Source organism: Panthera uncia, unplaced genomic scaffold (genome assembly GCF_023721935.1).
Source record: "Panthera uncia isolate 11264 unplaced genomic scaffold, Puncia_PCG_1.0 HiC_scaffold_694, whole genome shotgun sequence".
In the NCBI taxonomy this organism is placed as follows: Eukaryota; Metazoa; Chordata; class Mammalia; order Carnivora; family Felidae; genus Panthera; species Panthera uncia.
In genome coordinates this window covers 11,941-30,679 of record NW_026059863.1, presented here as the reverse complement: position 1 = coordinate 30,679, position 18,739 = coordinate 11,941, and the positions used below count along the sequence as shown (strand labels likewise).

Below are 18,739 nucleotides of genomic sequence, written 5' to 3'. Positions count from 1 at the left end.
GAGAGCAGCTCCCGCACCCTCATGGCCAAGTGAGAGCTAGCCCCCCCCAGGCCCCTGCCTAACTGTCCGGCAGAGCTCTGGGAGGTATCCAGCTCTCCTCCTAACCTCACCAGGAAAGCCCCCTTGTCTCAGACCTGCACTCTTACCACCTCCTCATTCTCTAGCCTTCTGTGGAGGGGCCACCCTGTGACAGCTCGGCAGCTGAAGGTACCGGGAACTCAGCCTGATGTGCTGTTGGCCGACCTTCAACACTGCAGGTACCCCCACCCCCACCCCCAGCCTTGCCCTCAGGCTAGCCCTGTCTCACAGACCAGTCTCCTGCCTGCCTGTCCTACTCAAGTGTTTCACAAACAGAAGGCCAGGAACGTGACAGCCGCCACCGTTATAGTCTTCACCTCCAGGCCAGCGCTTGGCATGGACCCCTCCTACCGGAGTGACCACCCCTCCCCCTGACCGTAAAGTGGCTCCCCGTTCCGCGTGCAGTGTGTTACAGGCCGGATGTAGGGAGGGTACCACAGGTGGGGTGTGAAGTGGGTGCCGGCCCTGCGAGCCAGGTCTCAGTGTCTCCTCTGTCTGGTGGCTGGTGCAGATCGTCAACCCCTGGCACGCGGTGAGCTGTGCCCAGGGGCAGCCCCCACCATGCAGGTTGGGGCCTCCTTGTGAGTGGCCTGATCTCCTCCCACCCAGCACCCTGCACCACCCCAACATGTTGCTGCTGATGGCACTGAGCCCCTCGGCGGACCTGTCAGGGCTGTGCCTCCTCTTCGAACCCGTGTGGCTGGGCTCCCTGCACGTGGTGCTGCACCCACGGGGACCGAGTCAGGGAGGGCCCCGCACTGTGCCAGGCCTGCCGCCCGGCCACCTGCTGCTGCAGGTGCTGGAGGCCCTGCTGTTCCTGCAGGCCCGCTGGCGTGCTCATGGCGGCCTTAGCTCTCATGCCATGCAGCTGGTACGGCCAGGCCTGGCCAAGGTGGGCAGCCTAGAGCACGGGCGCCCACTGCACCGATGCTGGCTGCCGCCCAGGTGAGTGCCTGCCTCATCTGCCCGCCCCTGTGTCCCTGTCCCGTGGCCACTGGCTCACCAGGCCCCTTGGCCTCCGCAGGCCACAGCAGGGCTACCCCTGGGGAGGCCCAGGCCCAGGGCTACCCCCGCCTCCTGAACTGTACCCATGGCTGCCACTTGAGCTCATCTGCGGTGACGTGCCTGCCGCCACCTCAGATCTCTACAGCTTCTGCATCCTGGCCCAGGAGGTCTTCACCGGTCAGTGAGTGATCCTACACCCCGCCCCACGGAGGTACCTGTACTGTTTCGGTCCCCCAGTCATGCTTCCTCACAGGAGAGCTGCCCTGGGCTGGGAGAAAGGGGCCTGAAGTGAAGGCTAAATTGGAGGCAGGTGAGAGCCCGGCCCTGGATCCCCTGGTACCAGCCCCCTACCAGGCCCTGGTTCAGGCTGGGCTGGGCCTAGGGCCCGCTGACCGCTGGGGCAGCCTGCAGAGTACTCGATACCTGCTGCGGGAGGCCATGGCCCAGGTACAGGGCAGGTTGGCAGGGTGGGTGGTAGCCATGGAGCCTTAGGCAGGACCCACGTCCCATACTCAGCCTCCTTCCCCAGGACTCCACTCCTGAGGTGAGCTCCCGGAAGCATTGGCCCACACGGTACCTTTCATCCCAGGGTTCCCCACCAGGTGAGAGGGCAGGGAGTGGGTGGGAGCAGGTGGTGAGCTCAGCTCTGCTCTCCCCATTCCAACCAGCTGGTCTGTCCCCCCAGAGACACTGTACTGTGAGGTGGCTCCCAGAGCCAGGACTATACCCAGGCCTGTGCCCCCTGTGATGCCCCTAGGCCCCTCCCCATGCCAGGTAGGAGCCAGAGCAGGGACATGGAGGACCAAGGGAGCTGTGGGGCACCTGGGCAGGCCCTGCCAGCTCTCTGCCATGGCTCTTTGCAGGCCCCGGAGACTCCTGAGACCCCAGGCCACAGCAGAGTCCAGAGGGGCACAGCCTGGGACTCAGGCAGCAGCTTGACTCTAGGAAGCCTGAGCCCCAGCCCCAGCCTCTACCCAGGCTTCAGCCCCACAGCCAGGGTCAGCCTGCACCGCTGCCTGGAGCCCAGCTCAACAGTATGGACACCCGCAGGGCCCTGTGCAACCATTCATTTGTTAATCTTTTACCCCTCACCCCAGGTGTCACCAACCCCAGTATCCCTGGCTGCCTCCCCTTTGACCAGGGACTCACAGGACACCCCAACTTTCCTGTCACTCACCTGTGCCCCACTGACCAACTCTATTTCACCCAGGGCCCTGTCCTGTGCTCCAACCATCAGGACTCAGCCTCCCTTCTAGGGACCCAGGGCTCTTTGGAGGAGTTTGAGAGGAAGTTCTCAGTCACGATTCAAGCCCTGCAGGGGCTGTGGCATCACACACACAGGGCTGCCCTGTGGGGCCCCTCTGCCGTGTGAGCCTAGCCCCTGCCTGCTGACCCACAAGGAGGCCTCCCACACCCTGGAGGCTGCTGGCAGGGAAGGCCATGAGGGCAGGTGAAGCAGAGGACCCTGAGCCTATCCCCTGCCCCATGCCACCTTCCCGGGCACCCTCTATGGCCACTGGGTGGCAGCTCCAGCCTTTTTCCCCTGCAGGTGCCCAGTCCTGAGCTGATCAAAGGAGATCTCTTCTCCAGCCTGCAGAAGTGAGAAATGGGCCCTGCTGGGGGACCCCGGACCCCTTCCTCACCCCCGGGGTAACCTTGGCTCCACCCCTATCCCACTACTCCCCAGGATGGACCTGCTGGAGGAGGTCATAGCAGAGCTGCAAGGTGGATGCCAACTCGGAGACAAGCCCAGCCTCGACCCCACTCCTGACACAGATTCTTAGGGTGCCCATGACTGCCTCCCTGAAGATATCACTGCTCAGAGCCTCCCAGGAATGGTTCCCCGTTCAGCACTTGCTGAAATAATAAAGTGATAAAGCAGCCTATCTGTCTCTGCCTCTTTGTTCACTGCATCTGGCTCCAGCATGACACTAGCAGCCATATTTTCACCATTTTTATTAATTTTATCAGATGGTTTAGTGGGGGTGTTGGAGGGGGGTGGAGATGGGCAGGAGCTGTTCCCCAACCCCCTGTGCACAGGGCAGGACAAGCTGGGGGCTCCTGAAGGGAGAGGGAAGACAGGCTGTTAGCCTAGCCCTCAGATTTGTGCGAGAGCCCCCAGGATGGGAGGACGGTGGGGGGATGGGTGTGCCCTTCGGCCCAGGGTAGGAAAGCTATAACAGGTTAGGGACCCACATCAGAAACAAGTTACAAAGTTAGAAACCAAGGGTAGGGGTCAGGAGCTCAAGAAAATACAAAACAAGGGATTGGATTGGGCCAAGATCAGTGAGGGGGAAGGGAAAGGAAGAAGGTCTCCCCCAGCCGTGGCTCAGCAGTAGCTTCGGGTCTGACCCTCAGAATGGAGGGACCAGCTGGGAGTGGGGTAGGGGGGTGGGGGACCAGCCCCCTCCCTTCCTTGCCCCCCATTCCTGTACAAGGATCCTCGGTGGTGTTCACCCCCCCTCCCGTAGGCTGGTGGGGCTGCCCTATACAGCAGAAGAGGCTCTGGAGGGCCCCAGGGCCCAGGCACCCTGTGAGGGGTGTGGGGGCCCCAGGGGGCCCGCTGTTTCTGGGGGAGGCGGGGAGCTGGGGGGCCAGGATCTGAACGGCTACGGGGGTGGGCAGGAGGGGAGGAGGAGCTGGAAGAGGCGGGTGAGGGACCCCTGGGCCCCAGAGCTAGGTTGACATAGAGGGGCTCAGGCCGGGTAGGGCGCCGGGCAGGATGCTGGGAGGCTGAGTAGCCAAGGTGGTCATGGGGAAAGCAGGAGGGGGGTGGTGGGTAGCTGAGCAGGAAGTCGGGGGACCTGTGGAGTGGTGGTGACTGGCCAAGCAGGCCGTATGAGGCATTGAGCCTATCTGGGGGCATAGAACGAAAGGGACTCCAGGACCGAGTGGGGCCAGAGTAGGGGGATCCCTCACCTGTCTCGATTTCATAGTACAGGTTCTCTCCCCTATCAAGTGGTGCAGGGGGACCTAGGGGGCTCCTCCAGACCGGGGCTGGGGAGCTGGGCTGGTAGGATGGGGAACCCAGGGAGTACAAGCCTGGTTTAGGGACCCCAAGGAAGGGTGGCAGGCACTCCCGGGGGGGCCGAAGAGAAGAAGCCAGGAGTAGGAACCTGTGTGGGGACAGAATACAGGAACTGAGCTGCTGTCTCTAGCTCATCTCCACACCCCCTGCATCCCCCACTTGTCCTGAGCTGGGCACTGACCTGGGAAGGGCCTCGGAGTCCCCTCCTTGAGGTCCCTGGGGGACGCTGGCTCCTCACCAGGCTCCCGTCACTTTGTTGCCTCGGTAGGGAAGGTGGGGGTCCAGGAACCCAGGCACCCGGGTGGGCTAGGGAGTTGGGGGCTGGCCCAACCCCTGAGGTCCCTGGGGGCTCACCGCCCACCTCCAGTGACAGTGAGCGGTGAAAAGGGGAGTGGGGAGAAGGGGTGCTCCCATGCTCCTGTTGGCTCTGTCTCTGGGCCACCTGCTGAGCCCGCTCAGCCAGGGCCAGGGCCATGAGGCGTGCTGGGTTCTTGGGGGGTGGGGGCGGGGCTCCCCCAGGGCGCAGGAGGGACAGGGGTGGGGGCAGCAGCGGAGAATCTGTACCAGGACCTACACAGAGAGGAATGGGAAGAGGAGTCAAGCAGGTCTTGGGTGCAGCTTCTGGGTCTATGAGGGTGTAGGGTAGACTGAGCGGGACTCACCGTGCTGGCCTTGGGGCCCTCGGGGACCAGGCAGTGACAGCTTGCTGCAGATCTCCTGTTGGCAGGTGTCACTCAGCTGGGCCTCGGCTCCACGCAGCAGCAAGGGGATGAGATGGGGCCGCAGGCCTGGGTTGGGGCTGAGGGCTGGCGTCGGGGTGACTGAGGCAGGTGTTCCCCCAGCCCCCAGCAGCTCCAGGACAGCAGGTGGCACTGATACAGCTAGGGGCTCTGAGATGTCCAGGGCGGTGGGCGAGGCAGGGCTGGTGGTCCCACGGGGTGAAAGGGCCTGGGGGGTCACCCTGGGTGGGAAGGCAGAGGCAGGGGCTGGGGGTGCTGGGCTGGCAGGAGGTGCAGGGTCCCCTGGTGTGGGGCTGCTGCAGCGAAAGGTCAGGGGATCAAAGTCGAGCCCCCGGAGCCCCTCCAGGCAGCGGGGTGGGCTGAAGTCCAGCTCGTCACCATCATCTAGCCAAGCTGAGGTTCGGTGTGAAGGGGAGCCAGAGAGTGCCCCCAGCCCAGCTGCTGAGGATCCAGATGATGAGGACTCAGAAGAGGAGGAGGATTCAGAGGAGGAGGAGGAGGAGGACAGGCTCTCGCAGGAGCCAGCAGGTGCTGGGCCCACAGGGAAAGCATCGCTGCTGGAGTGGGGTCTCCGTAGCCTGTGCAGCCTCTGGAGGCCTGGAAGAGGGGACAGTTTGGTGTCGAGGGCCAGACCTTTACATACCCATACATCAGTGAGAATAGGGCACGCAGCCCAGTGGGTTGGTGGAGGAACACGAAGAGGCACTTCCCTGGATAGGGTCACAATGGCTGCGAATCCAGGGAGAGCTGTTCAGACTCACAGTGATAAAGGAAATAAATGGCAAGGCCATGAGGAGAATCATTCCAGACCCAAAGGCAAGAACGAAGTCTGACAACCACATAGCTTGTGAGCATGAGACCAATGGGATCTCACACGTAGCTGGTGGGAGTGCAGACTGGGGCAGCCATATTTGGAAAACAAGTGGGCCTTCTCATGTACAGTTGGACATGAACATACCCTACAGCATGCACCTCCATCCACTCCTGGGTACGTGCAGCGCTCTCACCAGAGTGTGGGGCATGGCAGAGATTGCTCACCAGAGCCCCTCAACCCATCGGGAGTGGGACAGACATGCAGCTCTGGATAGGACATCCACACACGGCTACCAGAGAGCAGCTGAGAGGAACGAGCCTGGGCTACACTTGGCCACATGGGTGGCAGTGAGTGAAAAGTGATGTTCCTCATCCAACACCATACCCCCTTTCTTAGGATACCTTTAAAGATCCAAAACCACTAGGACTGTGCTGTATGTTATTTATGCAGACGCCTACAGGTGAGGAGACCTTAGAGCAAGGGGATGCTGACCATCAAGTCTGGAGGGCGCCTCCGGTGGGGAGGCAGCAGATGCAAGGGGAGAAGCTTGAAGGTAAGGTGGTGGGGCTCTTTTAGTTCTGGCCAGTGGGTTCATGGGTGTTCATTTTATTATCTAGATTTGTTTTTCAACAGGAATGCATAGAAGACTGTTTGAAAGGGCCCTGCCTGAACCAATGATCGCAGTACATCATGAACCAAGGGTGATGCTTTATCCAACTCATTGTACCTAATGTCCAGATTAAGGGGAAAAAAAACCCAACCCCCCAAATTTGAAGCACATTTAGAGGCCACCTCAGGGCCCCCGGCCCTCCCAGTTCCACCTGGGCACAGGCATGAGCCACCCTGTGCTCACCAGCTCCGCTGGCCTGTGATGACAGAGACTCCTCGCTTTTGGCAGATCTCAGCGTGACGGTGTCAGGTCGGCCACCTGCTAGGAGAGGTACAATGGTCACAGGGCACTTCAGAGTGCCTCCCCCTACCACCACCGCCCACTGCCGGCCTCTGACCTGAAGGCTGCGGTGGGGCACGGGTGCCCCCCAGCCAGGGTAGAGGTTTCTTTCGGGGGATGCTGGGGCCCCGGCCCAGGGCAAAGAATGTCTTCCAGCTGCTCCCCCCTGGCTTTCGCTGTTTCTCGCCTCTCTCCCTTTTCCTCCTGGGGTTTGCATGAGACACAGGAGACAGTTTGAGGATCTGGGGCCTCCAGGCTGATCCTATGCTCCCCTAGCATTCCACTCACCTCTCCACAGGTGAAGCTGGGGCCTTGGGAGTTATGGGCTCCGTGGGTGTCCCCAGACGGCCCTGGGTGCGAGCCTGGGCTTCCTCCAGCGTCAGCAGGCGAGTGGAGGGGCCGCTGCCCGCAAGTGACTTGGGCCTGGGGAGGAGGCAGCGGCCTAGGGAATTGGGAAAGGGGGCAGCTGTCAGCTCAGGGTGCCATTCAAGGCCACGGGCAAAGCCAAGCGCTACAGCCCAAGCCCCGGCCCCGCAGCGTGCCCACCCGGGCTGGCAAGGCAGGGGGCCAGGGCGGATCAGGCGGGAATGGGTGGGCAGCAGGCAGGTGAGGAGGAGGAGTGAGGCAGAACGAGCTGATGAGGAGGCAGCTCCCGGCAGCCAGCGAGGGCAGCGGCTCTGGCTTCAGTTACCTCGGGCCAGTGGGCCCTCCGACGTGCTGAATCCTGATTGGGCTGGGGTCCCGGGTTGGGCGGGGAGTCTGGGTGGGGCCAGGGCGGGGTCAAGTCTGGGGACCTCCCACCTCCTCCCAGATGGCCCCATGGCCCCAAGAGCCCCCAGGAGCTACAAGGGGTGAAGGAAGAACGATGTCCGGGCCAAGAAGTGGGGATCCTGAGCGTAGGAGCTGAAATGAGAAGGGGGGGGGAGGGGAGGGAGAGGCCGGGGCGGGGTCCTCAAGGAGCCAGGAGGGAGGTCCAGCTTCAGTGGGGTAGGGATAGGGCTGGGAGCCCACCTGCCCTCCCACTGCAGCCCTAACAATGAGGGGGCAGTAGCCAGGACATGAGCGGGTGAGATGGGCGTACCTGCAGGGTCGAGGCCAGCAGAGGAGAAGGTGTCGCTAAACAGGACATCCACGTGGGTGAGCAGGAATTCCACCACCACAGACTGCACCCGAACCTCCCTGAAGGCTGCGGCCCCACCCAGCCCCACTGACTCCAGTTCCATGGACCTGGGTGGGAGGAGAGAGAGGGAGGCCAGGTGATTTAAGCTCCAGCTGGTGGATTTTAGCTACCCAAAATGGGGAGCCAATGGAAGAAATGACTGTCATCTAACACCTCTGACCTTCCCCAAGTGATCACATCTAGCATTGGGCTCTCAACCTTTCCCCAAACCTCCTTCCTCCCTGTCCGCAGCTCAGTCAATGCTCAGGCCAAACACCTCCGGGTGTTGCTCCTGATCCCCCTCTTTGCCTCACACTCACATCCAATCTCTCAGAAATCCTCCCTGCTCCACCCACAAAATCTCTCCAGAATCTAAACTCTTCCCCACTGTCCCCACCCCTGGCCTGGCCTCTACCCTTCCCATCCCAGACACCACAGCTCCTCCCTGCCTCCCTGCCCCCTCCCCCTCCATTCTGTGTTCTGCCCTCTGCAGTCTGCTCCCCTCTGCAGCCAGAGGTAGCCCCTCCATGCTGGGTCAAGGCCCTCCCGGCTCAGAGCCCTCCCCTGGCTGCACCCCTGTCCTGGTAAAGTCTGTCCTCACCATGACCCACAAATCATAAGTCATTCCTCTGTCTGGTCCCCTGGCATCTCTGACCTCACCATCTCCTCCCCCTCAACCCCTCCCTCCCTTGCTCACTGGGCTCCAGCCACACTGGCCTCCCCGCTGGTCCTCCAGCACACCGGGCACCTTCCCAGCCTCCAGACATTGGCACTTTTGGTCCCCTCGGTCTGGTTTGTTCTTCCCCAGATAGCCACATGTGTCCCTCCCTCACCTTCCAAAGTTCTTAAATGTTACCTTCTCCGTGGAGTCTTCCCCACCCACCTTATTTGAAATTGTAAGCTGCCTTCTCTTTTTGTTTCTTTGTCCTCATAGTTCTTATATCCACCATCTGATGTACCACCTATTTTATTTGGGACAGAGAGCTTGCCTGTCTTGGTCACCATCAAATCTTCTGTGGCTCATGCTGCTACTGGCCACAGAAGCTTCTTACTGAAGCCTTCCCTGCCACTCTAAAAATCTCAAAATACCATGACCCTGTGCATCTCCCTTCCCTGCTTTGTAATCTTTCTCCTTGGTACTCATCACTATCAGACCATAGTCTCTATTTTTCTTGTTGATGGTTCATTGTTCATCTCCCCCATGAAAATGTGGACTTAGGAGCACAGGATTTTGCTCACTACTGTGTCCCAGTGCTGAGGAAAGGAACTGGCACACAGAAGACTCAAGAAATATGTGTTGAATGAAATGAATAAGAGAGCAAAAGTTGGGCTCTGGGTGTGGGGGGCTTCTTGAGGCCCAGCTAGTGGAGAAGGCTGAGGGGGCAGGCTGGTGAGTTGCCAGCTTACCGTAGCAGATTGGGTGCCCAGACAATGGCCAGGTTGCGGGCATGCATGCTGGTGTTGGCGCTGTGTCTTGCCATGCGGGCCAAGTGCCTCAGCAGGTACTCCAGGGTCCTGGGGGTGGGAGTGGAGGAGGACACCTGAGCCTCAACTCCCTTGGGACCCCACCACAGCCCTTTCTGCCCCTCCTGGTTTACCTGTAGTGTGGTGGGGGCAGCTGTTGGATGACGTCGTGGACACGCACCAGGCGTTCCTCCTCCCCAGGCACTGACATGGCTTCCTGAGATTATGCACAAGCATGATGGGGGCTGGGCCAGATGCATCCCAGCACCCTCCAACCTTGCCAGCTCCCTTACTCACACTGAACTTCCCATAGAGCTGGTATGTGAGCAAGGGGTTCGGCAGCTCCCGGAAGTACAGCTTGCAAAGGGAGGACACACTGTGGATGTCCTGCAGAAAGGCGGGGCCAGACAGTTCAGGGATCCTCTCACTGTCAAACTCATGCCTGAGGCCACCAGGTCAAAGAGGAGAAAGATTCAGGTCAGAGCCGAACCACCTGGCCATGTTCTTCCCCCACTTCCCAAAGTGGCCACACATAGGTGCATGCACATGGATCCTGTGCTGGGCTCTTCAGAGGCAGAACCTTACTGACCGCCTCCCACCACCCCCCCACCCCCCCGCAACAACTCTGTGTGCCCGAGAGCATGCCTCATTTGACAGGAAGGACACTGAGGCTCAGGTGGGAGATGCCCCTGCTGTGGGTACCCAAGGCTATCTGAATCCAGAGTGTGACCATGCTCCTTCCATGAAGCTGTCATTCTCCTGGCTTCTGGAGGTCACTGAAAAACGTGGCCCAAATCCCAATAGCCCCTGCTCACCACTCTCTGGTGAAGTCCCACTGCTCTTGGGTAAACATCCTATCATGTGACCTTATGCCTGTCTCTCAGAGTCTCAGGCTCCACACTGACACCTCATGCCTCCCGTCAGCCCCAGTGCTCGTGGCTCACTGCTTCCCCTTAGACTCTCCCACATGCTGTCCCTCCTCAGCTCAGAACCCTCCTGTGGTTACCCCCTTATTCTGAGTAAAAGGCAAAATCCTAAGAGTCATCAAAAAGGCCCTGTATGCTCTGCCCCCATTTCCTTCCGGGACATGACCTCCTGCCGCTTTCCCTTGCACTAACTGTTCCCTCCATGGTGAATGTTCATCCCAGCACATCCACACAGCTCACTCCCTCACCTCCACCAGAGCAAGCTCTCTCCCAGGCGGCCTTCTCTGCCCACCCTATATAAAACTGCAATACCCCTCCCCAACTTATTATGAGCCTCCCCACCCCATTCTATTTTTCTCCATAGTACTTGTCACCTGCTAGTACACACTCTCATTTCCTTGTCTGTCTCTCCCTCTAGTATGTGAACCCCATGAGGGCAGGAATCTCTGGTTGTCTCTCATCCACCACTGTGTCCCCAGTGCCTCATGCTTGGCATGTGGCAGGTACTCAATGAAGGTTGATCTCTTGCTTCCAATGCTTATTCTGCTCTTGCCTTTCAGGTCTCAGTGTGGGTATCACTTCCTCAAGGAAGCCCTCTCTGCCCCCAGCCCCAGTCTAACCCCACTCTAAGCCCTCCTAACCCTCCCTGATAACTCTATGTCCCCAGCACACGGCACAGGGCCTGAAACAGAGATGATGCTCAGTAGGAGTTTGTGGAAGGAAGGGCTCGGTGGAGGGCCCTCACCGTAGCCTCTGGATGTTGGATGACACTCCTGAGAGCCGGTAGATTCCATCCACCACCCCATGGGCCTCAATAAACTCAGAGCAGCAGCGAAGCACCTGGGGCACTGGGGAAAAGCAGGGGCTCAGGTCTAGGCAGGTTGCAACCAGGGTGGGAGGAGAGGGCTGGGCAGGGAGACATAGGGCCTGTCCTCACCATCCTGGCCTGAATTGCTGAGATGCTCTCCAAGGTCACAGCCAAACACCCTCTGCCTCAGGATGCCCCGCTGCCGTAGCCGCTGCCGAGAAGGGCGGGAGCGCATGAATGTTCGGAGGAGGCCAGCCAGCTTCCCACGTGGCCGGGGCACAGCTGTGGGGGTAAAGGCAGGCCACACAGGGTCAGTGCAGCCACTGATCTTATGGTGGGGGGCAGGGGCCTGGCCCCTTGTTCCCGTTACCTGAGGTCAGAGAGGAGACACCCTGGGGAGTTGGGACACCACACGGGGGACCATCGGCATCTGTGGGGTGAACAGTAGGTGGAGAGAATGGATGGCAAGCAAAGGATGCAGGGAGGCCTCCACATTTTGCCCCTGGCACTTACCCCCCTTTAGTCCTGGGCCAGGCCGCTCTGTGAACAACTCCACACACTCACTGGGGAAGAAGCCGACCTGAAGAGGGTTTGGGGTCAGCGAGTAGGCCACCCTAGCTGGCACAGTGCCCTGCCTCACTTGTCCACCCCAAGCCAGGCTCACCTGGAAGCCTCGCTTGCCCCGCCACCAGCTCCGGTCCTCAGTGGGTGGCATGTCGATCACTGAGACAATGTCTCCCACCTGAGAGTGGGAAGGTAATTGGAGGGAGGGTCAGAAGGGACAGGGGAAGTGGGGAGCCCAGGTGGAGTCCGCTTCCCCACAGCCTCACCTCGAACGACAGCTCGTCTGGTGCCTGGGCTGTGTACCGTTTTATTACATGGGCAGCGGCCACCGCAGGGATGTTAAGGGAGGCTTCCTCACTGAGGAGCAGTCGCCGGCCATGGTTGTCCAGCTGAGATGGTGGGGGCAGAGGGATGTGCAGGGAGAGGCCAGAAGAAGATAATAAAGGCAGAGGAGGTTCCTCCATGTCCAGTGGAGCTCACTACCTGTCCCCTACCTAAAAGCCTCTGTCAGTCAGAGCTATCGGTCAAAGAGCTAAATTCTTGCCCCTGCCCAACAAAGCCCCTCCTTCCTCTCATGTCCTGGGATACCCCTGCACCCTCATCCTCCATGACACTGCACATTTGGTATCTAAAAACCGACTGGTTTAAGCCACTGTTGGCCAAGTGTTCTGTGAGTTACAGTAAAACCTATTTCTAACTGATATATCTTGAAATCCTCACATCCCCATAGTCCAATGCCTCTCTCTCTCTCTCTCTCTCTCTCTCTCACACACACACACACACACACACACACACACACACACACTCATTCTCTCTCACAGGCATGTGCCCACACAGACACTGAAATATCAGTGCCTCCTCCACTCTGGCTCGTTTCTTTCCTGTGCCCACACACTCTCTCCGGCTGGTTCTCACTCCTCAGACATCCCTCACTCACTCCCCACCCCAAGTCCCCTTTCCCGGGCCTACCTCCATCCAGGTGAGCACAGGCCCACAATTGAGGTTACTGTCCACCAGTCCTGACAAGGTCTCCAGGTATTGTAGCAGCAGTGGTACCAGCATCTGGGGGCAGGTTGTCAGGATGGGCTTTTGTGAGGGGAACTTGAGAGAGTCACTGCCCTCCTATACTGCCCTAGCTCACCTCTAGGCAGGGCTGAAACTCAGCCTGAATGCATGGGTGCTGCTCCACTGGTAAGCACTGAAATATTTTCATATCAGTTAGTAAATAGGCTATGCCAAGCTCCTGTGTGCCCCCATTGGTCTGGCCATGCCGACTCTCCCACCAAATCCCCTGGAACTCCCATGATCCTAAAGCTGAAAGGAGCCTCCAGAACCTTGCTGCAGTTTTATTCTGGGCCTCTCCATTCTGATTGGTTGGAACTCGGGCCATACCAGTGTTTAAATATTTAACTATCCTCCCTTGATGGTTTCACACAGTGCTTATGAGGACACACCATAGCTGAGGCTGGGACCATAAACAGTTTACCTGGGCAGCCCTGGCACCCTCTGGGGGTGGGGGAAGCTCTGGGAGGCAGGAGAACCTCCTGTCAAATATGCACCGGTGTAGGTGGGCATCCAGGGAACGGAAGTCATCGTAGCTGCGCAGAACTGGCCACGAACGGCCCTGAGGGAGCAGGAGGGACAGAAAGGAGCAGTAGTCCTATTACACTGAGCCAGTGTAGACCATGAAGACCAGACTGTCAGGCTAGATGAGAGGAGGGGTGGCCTCACCTGGCAGGTCACCTGTACCCCAAACACAAGCTCATTCTCTCCAGAGAAGCTGGGGCCTTCACGCTCTGGAGACAGCAGGAGCTATAGTGGGAAATAAAGGCTCAGGTAAGGGCCTCACTTTTGTCCCAGTCCTGACATTCCCAGGTTAGCACTATCTGGAAATGGATCTGTGTCCCCTGCCTGGGGCTCCCTAACGGCAGGGCCTGCTGATGTCTCAGAGTACAGGGCCCTGGCACAGTGCGTACACCTAACAAAAAGTTAGGTGAATGAATAAAGAAACGAACAAATGAATAACAGTTCTCTTCCACCCTGCACCTCCTGCCAGCGACTGCTCAGCTATTCCTGAGATAGGCTTCAGGGGTAAAGTGGCTGATACTGCTTCAAGGTTGGGTAGGATCTCACCCTCCCACCTGGGTGCAAAGCCCCCATACCTGAATATGGCCAAAGTCAACATTCTCATAGTGGAAATGGGCACAGTCAGCCAGCCGAGGGAAGGGACCTCGAGGAGCCGAGAGCCTGGGGGACAGGTGACACATCACTAGTGGCTCCTGTGCTTGGCCCCCCTCCTAAGCTGAGCCTCACCCTCACCTCTCACCTTTTCCCAGGCTTCCCCTTCACACTAGCCCCCCCAGTGTGGGGCAGAGGCTGCACTGAGCCTTCCCCTGGGCCATCCAGGCTGTCAGTGCTGCGAGCCTGTAGAGCAGAAAGAAGAATCAGAGGCCTCCAGAGATGGGAGCAGAGAGACAACGGGAGCATTGTTATCTGTGAGCCTGGGCCCAGAGGCCCGAATTGCTTCACAGGCTGCCCTGAGCATGGAGCAGAAGGGTAGGTCAGGGGGAGGTGAAGGCAACTGAGGGTAGGCCTGTTTCTTTGTGGGTGGTCTGGGGTGGGGGGCTGGAAGAAAAGGGACTGAGGGTGAGGGAGGGAGAGCGCACGCTGGTACCATCTCTCCCTGTTTGAAGCCCTCCTTTAGCCCCTGCGGAGTATAGTCATCTCCCCTATGTGCCTCTCCACACCTTTCATTGATGTCTGGACAATCATAGCTCCCATCTTATCAATCTTCCTGCTTCTAACCTCTCCCCTCCTGCTCGCTTCTTCCTAGCAAGTGCTGGTATAATTTTCTTACCACACAGATCTACCTGTCTCTCCATAGATCATAGACCTTCAATGGCTCCCTGTTATCTTCAAGATAAACTCTGAATTCTCAGGTCTCTCTTTACCACTCCAGCCCAGCCTTCCCCCCCAATGGCCTCTACTCTCAGGGCTCACACTTTAGAGTCCAACAAAAGCACGACCTTCTCATTTCCTCCTAGGCCTTTGCAAAGATTGTTCTCTCTGCATGGGACACTCTTCCTAATTCTTTCAGTAGGTTCACTCCTCCTCATGCCTCAGGTCTCAACTCTCATTCTGTCCTCTTGACCCAGGCTGTGTCAGCCTCCTCTTCTGGACTCCTCTATCCCCATTCCAGCCCTGAGCACTCTGAGATGTCACTGGTGACAAGCCCATCTCCCCCATTGGACTGTGACTTCCCCAGGATCAGGGACTCCAGCACATAGCTGGGCACAGAATTGATGCTTCTCACAGGGAAAGTTGCCTGATTCCTCTGTGGGTCCCAGTGTCCAGTTACACAGCAGGAACCAAGTAAAACCTGACAAATAAATTAACCAGCTGCCAGATAGGGATTTTCCAGGCTGGGCTCTAGCCTCTCCTTCCTTCATATCCCTGAGACCCCAAGTTCATCCTTGGGTCTCACCCTCAGGTCTGTCCCCCACCATCTCCCTCTCCCACCATGCTGCTTCTGCTCATTCATCCATTCATTCTCTCATTCGCTCATTTAACAGACATTCCCTGATACCTCCGGGCAGACCCCATGTTCCACGTGCAAAGAGATTCAGATCTCATCCTGCTTTGAGGAGCTTTCTGAGCTGGAGGGGGACAGACCTGAGGGTGAGACCCAAGGATGAACTTGGGGTCTCAGGGATATGAAGGAAGGAGAGGGGAGACGCTGGAGAGGATGAGGTAAAGGTTCAGGCTGATGGGGGGGTAAGGGAGCGTAGATTGAGAGGAAACAGAACGGAATGAGATGGAAGAGAAAGAGAAGAAAAGGGTCAGGCTGAGGATGGAGCCGGGTGGGGGTGGGGCTCAAGAACGCGAAGGGGGCTGGTGGTAGGAGGGGGAGTGGGCTAGTCAGAAAAGGGTGGAGGTGGGGAGAGGAAGCTGAGGATGGCTCTGGGATGGGGATTGGCGAAGGACCCGGGAAGCTTCAGCAGGCCCCTGCGGGGGCCACTTCGTGGTGCGGGTCCTTCCCGGGACTAGCCCCTCCCCCCCCAAGCCTGGGTCCTCGGCCACTGTCACCTCCATCCAGGACAAGGAAGGGGACGAGCACTGAGGGGGCGGGGCTGGGGTAAGGGCTTGGGCCCAAGACCAGGCCGGGGGACGAGAGGGACCTCGACGAGGGGTGAGGGGCGGCGCAGGCCGCGGGCTCGGGCGGGGCCGGGGGCGGGGCGCGCGGGGCGGGGCCGCGCGCGGACAGACTGACACGCGGACGGACTGACGCCCGCTTGGGCCCCTCACCACCATGGTAGCGTAGCCTCCTCAGGCGCCGGCCGCGCTCGGCCCGTCGCTCGTCGTCCTCGTCGCCGCTGCCGCCGCCATGGCGACACAAAGGGGAGGGCGCGAGCCGCGCGCGGGCGGCTGCAGGCCCCGCCCCTAACGGCTGCCCGTGGCTCCGGCGCGCGCCCCACGGAGGCGGGGCAGTGGGGGACGCGGCGCCGCTTTTCATTGGCTCCGCCCTTGGCCTTAGGATGACTCCCCGCCCACCTAGCGGCTTTTCATTGGCTTGGGTTTTGGTCCCATCCCTGGCTCGGCCTCTTCGGTCCCGCCCCGCGAAGTTTGACAGCGCCGCGCCCATGACTGCTTTTCATTGGCTGTCATTGCCCTCCTGAGACACACCCCCAGGTTCTTTATGCTTTGCTTCCAACACTTCTAACACTAAGCAGTGGGCTCTCCCCTTAGTCCATTCTCAGTGACCACTCCTCTGACACTGTTTTCCCCCTTCTGACACTCTTAATTGGGTTCTTCCATGGCCTCAGGGCTTTTCTCCATCCCCAAGTAGCTTTTCAAGGTCTCAATCCTCTAGCTCCAGCTTTGTCAGTTGACCCTGACACGGCCCACAGAATACTGAGGACATTTGCCCATGGATGGTTTTCACTGGCTCAGATACCCTGCCTGGGACATAATCTTTGCCCTTCCCACATTGTCCTTACCTCCTCCTCTACTGTTTCTTACAGGCCGGCCTCCGGCTCTGACTCCTTTTTCATAGGACCTGGTTTAGCCCGCAATGTAGAACATGACCAGGTCTCCTATAAAGCCAATCCCAATCTTTCCGCCTCTAACTTGAGCCAGGTCCAGAAAACACTATAACAATGCTGTTTCCAAGAAGACTTTCACTGGTCATGTTCTCAACAGGGCCCCTCACCTCAGAAAGTACAGCTTTGATTCATTCTCTCATTCATTCAAAAACTAATCACTTAATTTGTGGCTACGTCAGTATTCAAAGGAAGGGGAAATATATCCTGCCTACCTGGAGCAGAGATAAACTGTCCCCAACTGTGCTGTGTCCAAATTTCTGACTCACAGAATCCATGAACATAACAAAATGATTGCATTATGTCACTAAGGCTTGGAGATGATTTAAAATCCAGCGATAGTAATTAGGATAGTCTTTTGTCAACTAGTTAATTCCTACCTGTCTCAGCCTGAACGTAACTTCCTCAGAAATCCTCTTTATATCTAAACAGCTATTTCCTTCTTTTTTATTTCATTTAATTGTGTGGTTTGTTCAAAAAGGCTGAAGACAAATATATGCCATGTCTATGACATACAGAAGCTATTAATAGAAACCTATCCTATCCTCCCTCTTTAATAAATACAGATATCAACATAATCCTGATCATACATTCTCCAACATTTTATTATGAAAACTTTCTAACATACAGCAAAGTTGAACAATTTTACAGTTGACACCCATAGATCCACCACTTAGATCTTACAGTAAAATTAACATTTTACTGTATTTGCTTTATCTCAATTCACTTATTACTCTATTCATCCTGTTTCATTAATCTTACTATTTTTGGGATGTATTTCAAAATAAATTATAGGCATTGGTATACTGTCCCCTAAACACTTCAGCATGCATATCTTTAACTAGAGTTCAATATTTATTTTTGAGGTAAACTTCACATACAATGACATTCAGAAAGTTCACTGAATTTTGACAAGTGCATACACCTGTGTAACCAAAATCCCTATCCAGCATGGCAACTGGACTTTTTACATGGAAGTCCAGGGCTCCAAAGCATACAAAAGGAGGGGGGAGATCAGGGGGATACTGTATCATCTTGGCTAATTTGGTTTAGAAAGTTAAAGCAGTATCATTTCCTCTGCATTCTATTTGTTGAGGCAGTCACAAAGTTTTACCCAGTTTCAAGGAGAAGGGACATAGAATCTACTTTTTGATGGGAAGTGTGTCAAATAATTTGCAGACAAAACAATAGGTTTTTCAATAGTCCAGGTGCCATAGCTTAGGCTGGGGTGAGGGCAGTGGAAGAATAAGGGGTTAAATTCCGGATAGATTTTAAAGGAATTGCTAGCCAAATTGACTGACTGTGGGGTGGGGGAAAGAGAGGAGTCAGGAATGGCCACATGGCTTTTGGCCTGGGCAACTAGAATAGAGCACAGGAAAAGCAGAGTGGCAAGTTAAGGGGAAGATTGAGAGCTCAGTTTAAGACCTGTGAACTTTGAGACAGTAGGCATTGGCATGGAAATGGTGAGGAATGGAGCAGGTAGCGGAATACAGGAAGCTAAGGTTCAGTGGCCCGGTCTAGGGTGAAGATTGAAATTTGGGGACTATTAGAATAGAGATGGGCTAGAGATGCCCGAGAATGAGTACAGATAGTTAAAGGCAAGGACCTGGGACATGCTAAAGTGACAGGTTGGAGCAATGACAAGGTGTGACCAGAGAGGTGAGGAGTGGGGTGGGGCACTGGAAGGGTAAGGAGGAGGTGTTTCAGGGAGGGAGGTATCAGCACACTAAATACTGTTTCTGGCTCAAGCAGGGTGTGGACTGAGGATTGACCATTGCCCAGCACTCTGATGACCCCCATTAGTTTCATGCCCAAAGGACAGCCCTTTGGTCTCAGCTGAGACAGGAGGATCCACTCTGAGTTGAGAGTCAGCTAAGGTAAGTCCAGTCTTGCCTGAAATCTGTCCTGGAACCCCTCCCTGTCCTGACCTCAGAGAGGATTCCTCAGAGAGGATACCAGAAGAGATTTTGTGCCAATGGTCAGGAACTAGAGTGGGGTGGGGCAGGGCAGAGGTACCTCGGATAGGGGGAGGGAGGGAGCCATTTCTCTTAATTAGCACGACTCTTAGCCTTTCCAGAACAACTCCCAGAGAAACTAAGTAACTT

At 57.3% G+C, this 18,739-nt stretch overlaps 2 protein-coding genes across 2 annotated transcripts; one reads left to right on the top strand and one right to left on the bottom strand.

The window, feature by feature from the left end:
• The first annotated feature begins 65 nt into the window (after window positions 1-65).
• On the top strand, window positions 66-2,967 carry LOC125918356 (inactive serine/threonine-protein kinase TEX14-like). Its single transcript, XM_049624356.1, has 9 exons — window positions 66-257; window positions 688-1,023; window positions 1,103-1,260; window positions 1,337-1,530; window positions 1,613-1,685; window positions 1,769-1,857; window positions 1,947-2,117; window positions 2,633-2,682; window positions 2,771-2,967. Exons 2-9 carry the CDS (start codon window positions 707-709, stop codon window positions 2,865-2,867), a joined length of 1,149 nt encoding a protein of 382 aa, XP_049480313.1. The 5' UTR covers window positions 66-257; window positions 688-706; the 3' UTR covers window positions 2,868-2,967.
• A 55-nt stretch (window positions 2,968-3,022) lies between these two features.
• LOC125918352 (rho GTPase-activating protein 33-like) lies at window positions 3,023-15,995 on the bottom strand. Its single transcript, XM_049624350.1, is given in 23 exon segments — window positions 3,023-4,168; window positions 4,170-4,199; window positions 4,293-4,681; window positions 4,774-5,448; window positions 6,519-6,593; window positions 6,673-6,818; window positions 6,903-7,056; window positions 7,696-7,841; window positions 9,181-9,288; window positions 9,372-9,454; window positions 9,535-9,679; window positions 10,909-11,011; window positions 11,101-11,253; window positions 11,342-11,401; window positions 11,485-11,551; window positions 11,636-11,713; window positions 11,802-11,924; window positions 12,505-12,597; window positions 13,022-13,159; window positions 13,267-13,347; window positions 13,698-13,782; window positions 13,862-13,959; window positions 15,841-15,995. Coding segments are annotated over 23 exon segments (3,792 nt in total). The 5' UTR covers window positions 15,847-15,995; the 3' UTR covers window positions 3,023-3,412.
• Between the last annotated feature and the right edge of the window lie 2,744 nt (window positions 15,996-18,739).

Coding starts and splice junctions, on each gene's coding strand:
- LOC125918356 (XM_049624356.1), top strand. CDS start 707: ATGTTGCTGCTGATGGCACTGAGCCCCTCGGCGGACCTGTCAGGGCTG. Junction 1,531..1,612: donor TGCGGGAGGCCATGGCCCAG/GTACAGGGCAGG, acceptor CTCCTTCCCCAG/GACTCCACTCCTGAGGTGAG. Junction 1,858..1,946: donor TAGGCCCCTCCCCATGCCAG/GTAGGAGCCAGA, acceptor GGCTCTTTGCAG/GCCCCGGAGACTCCTGAGAC.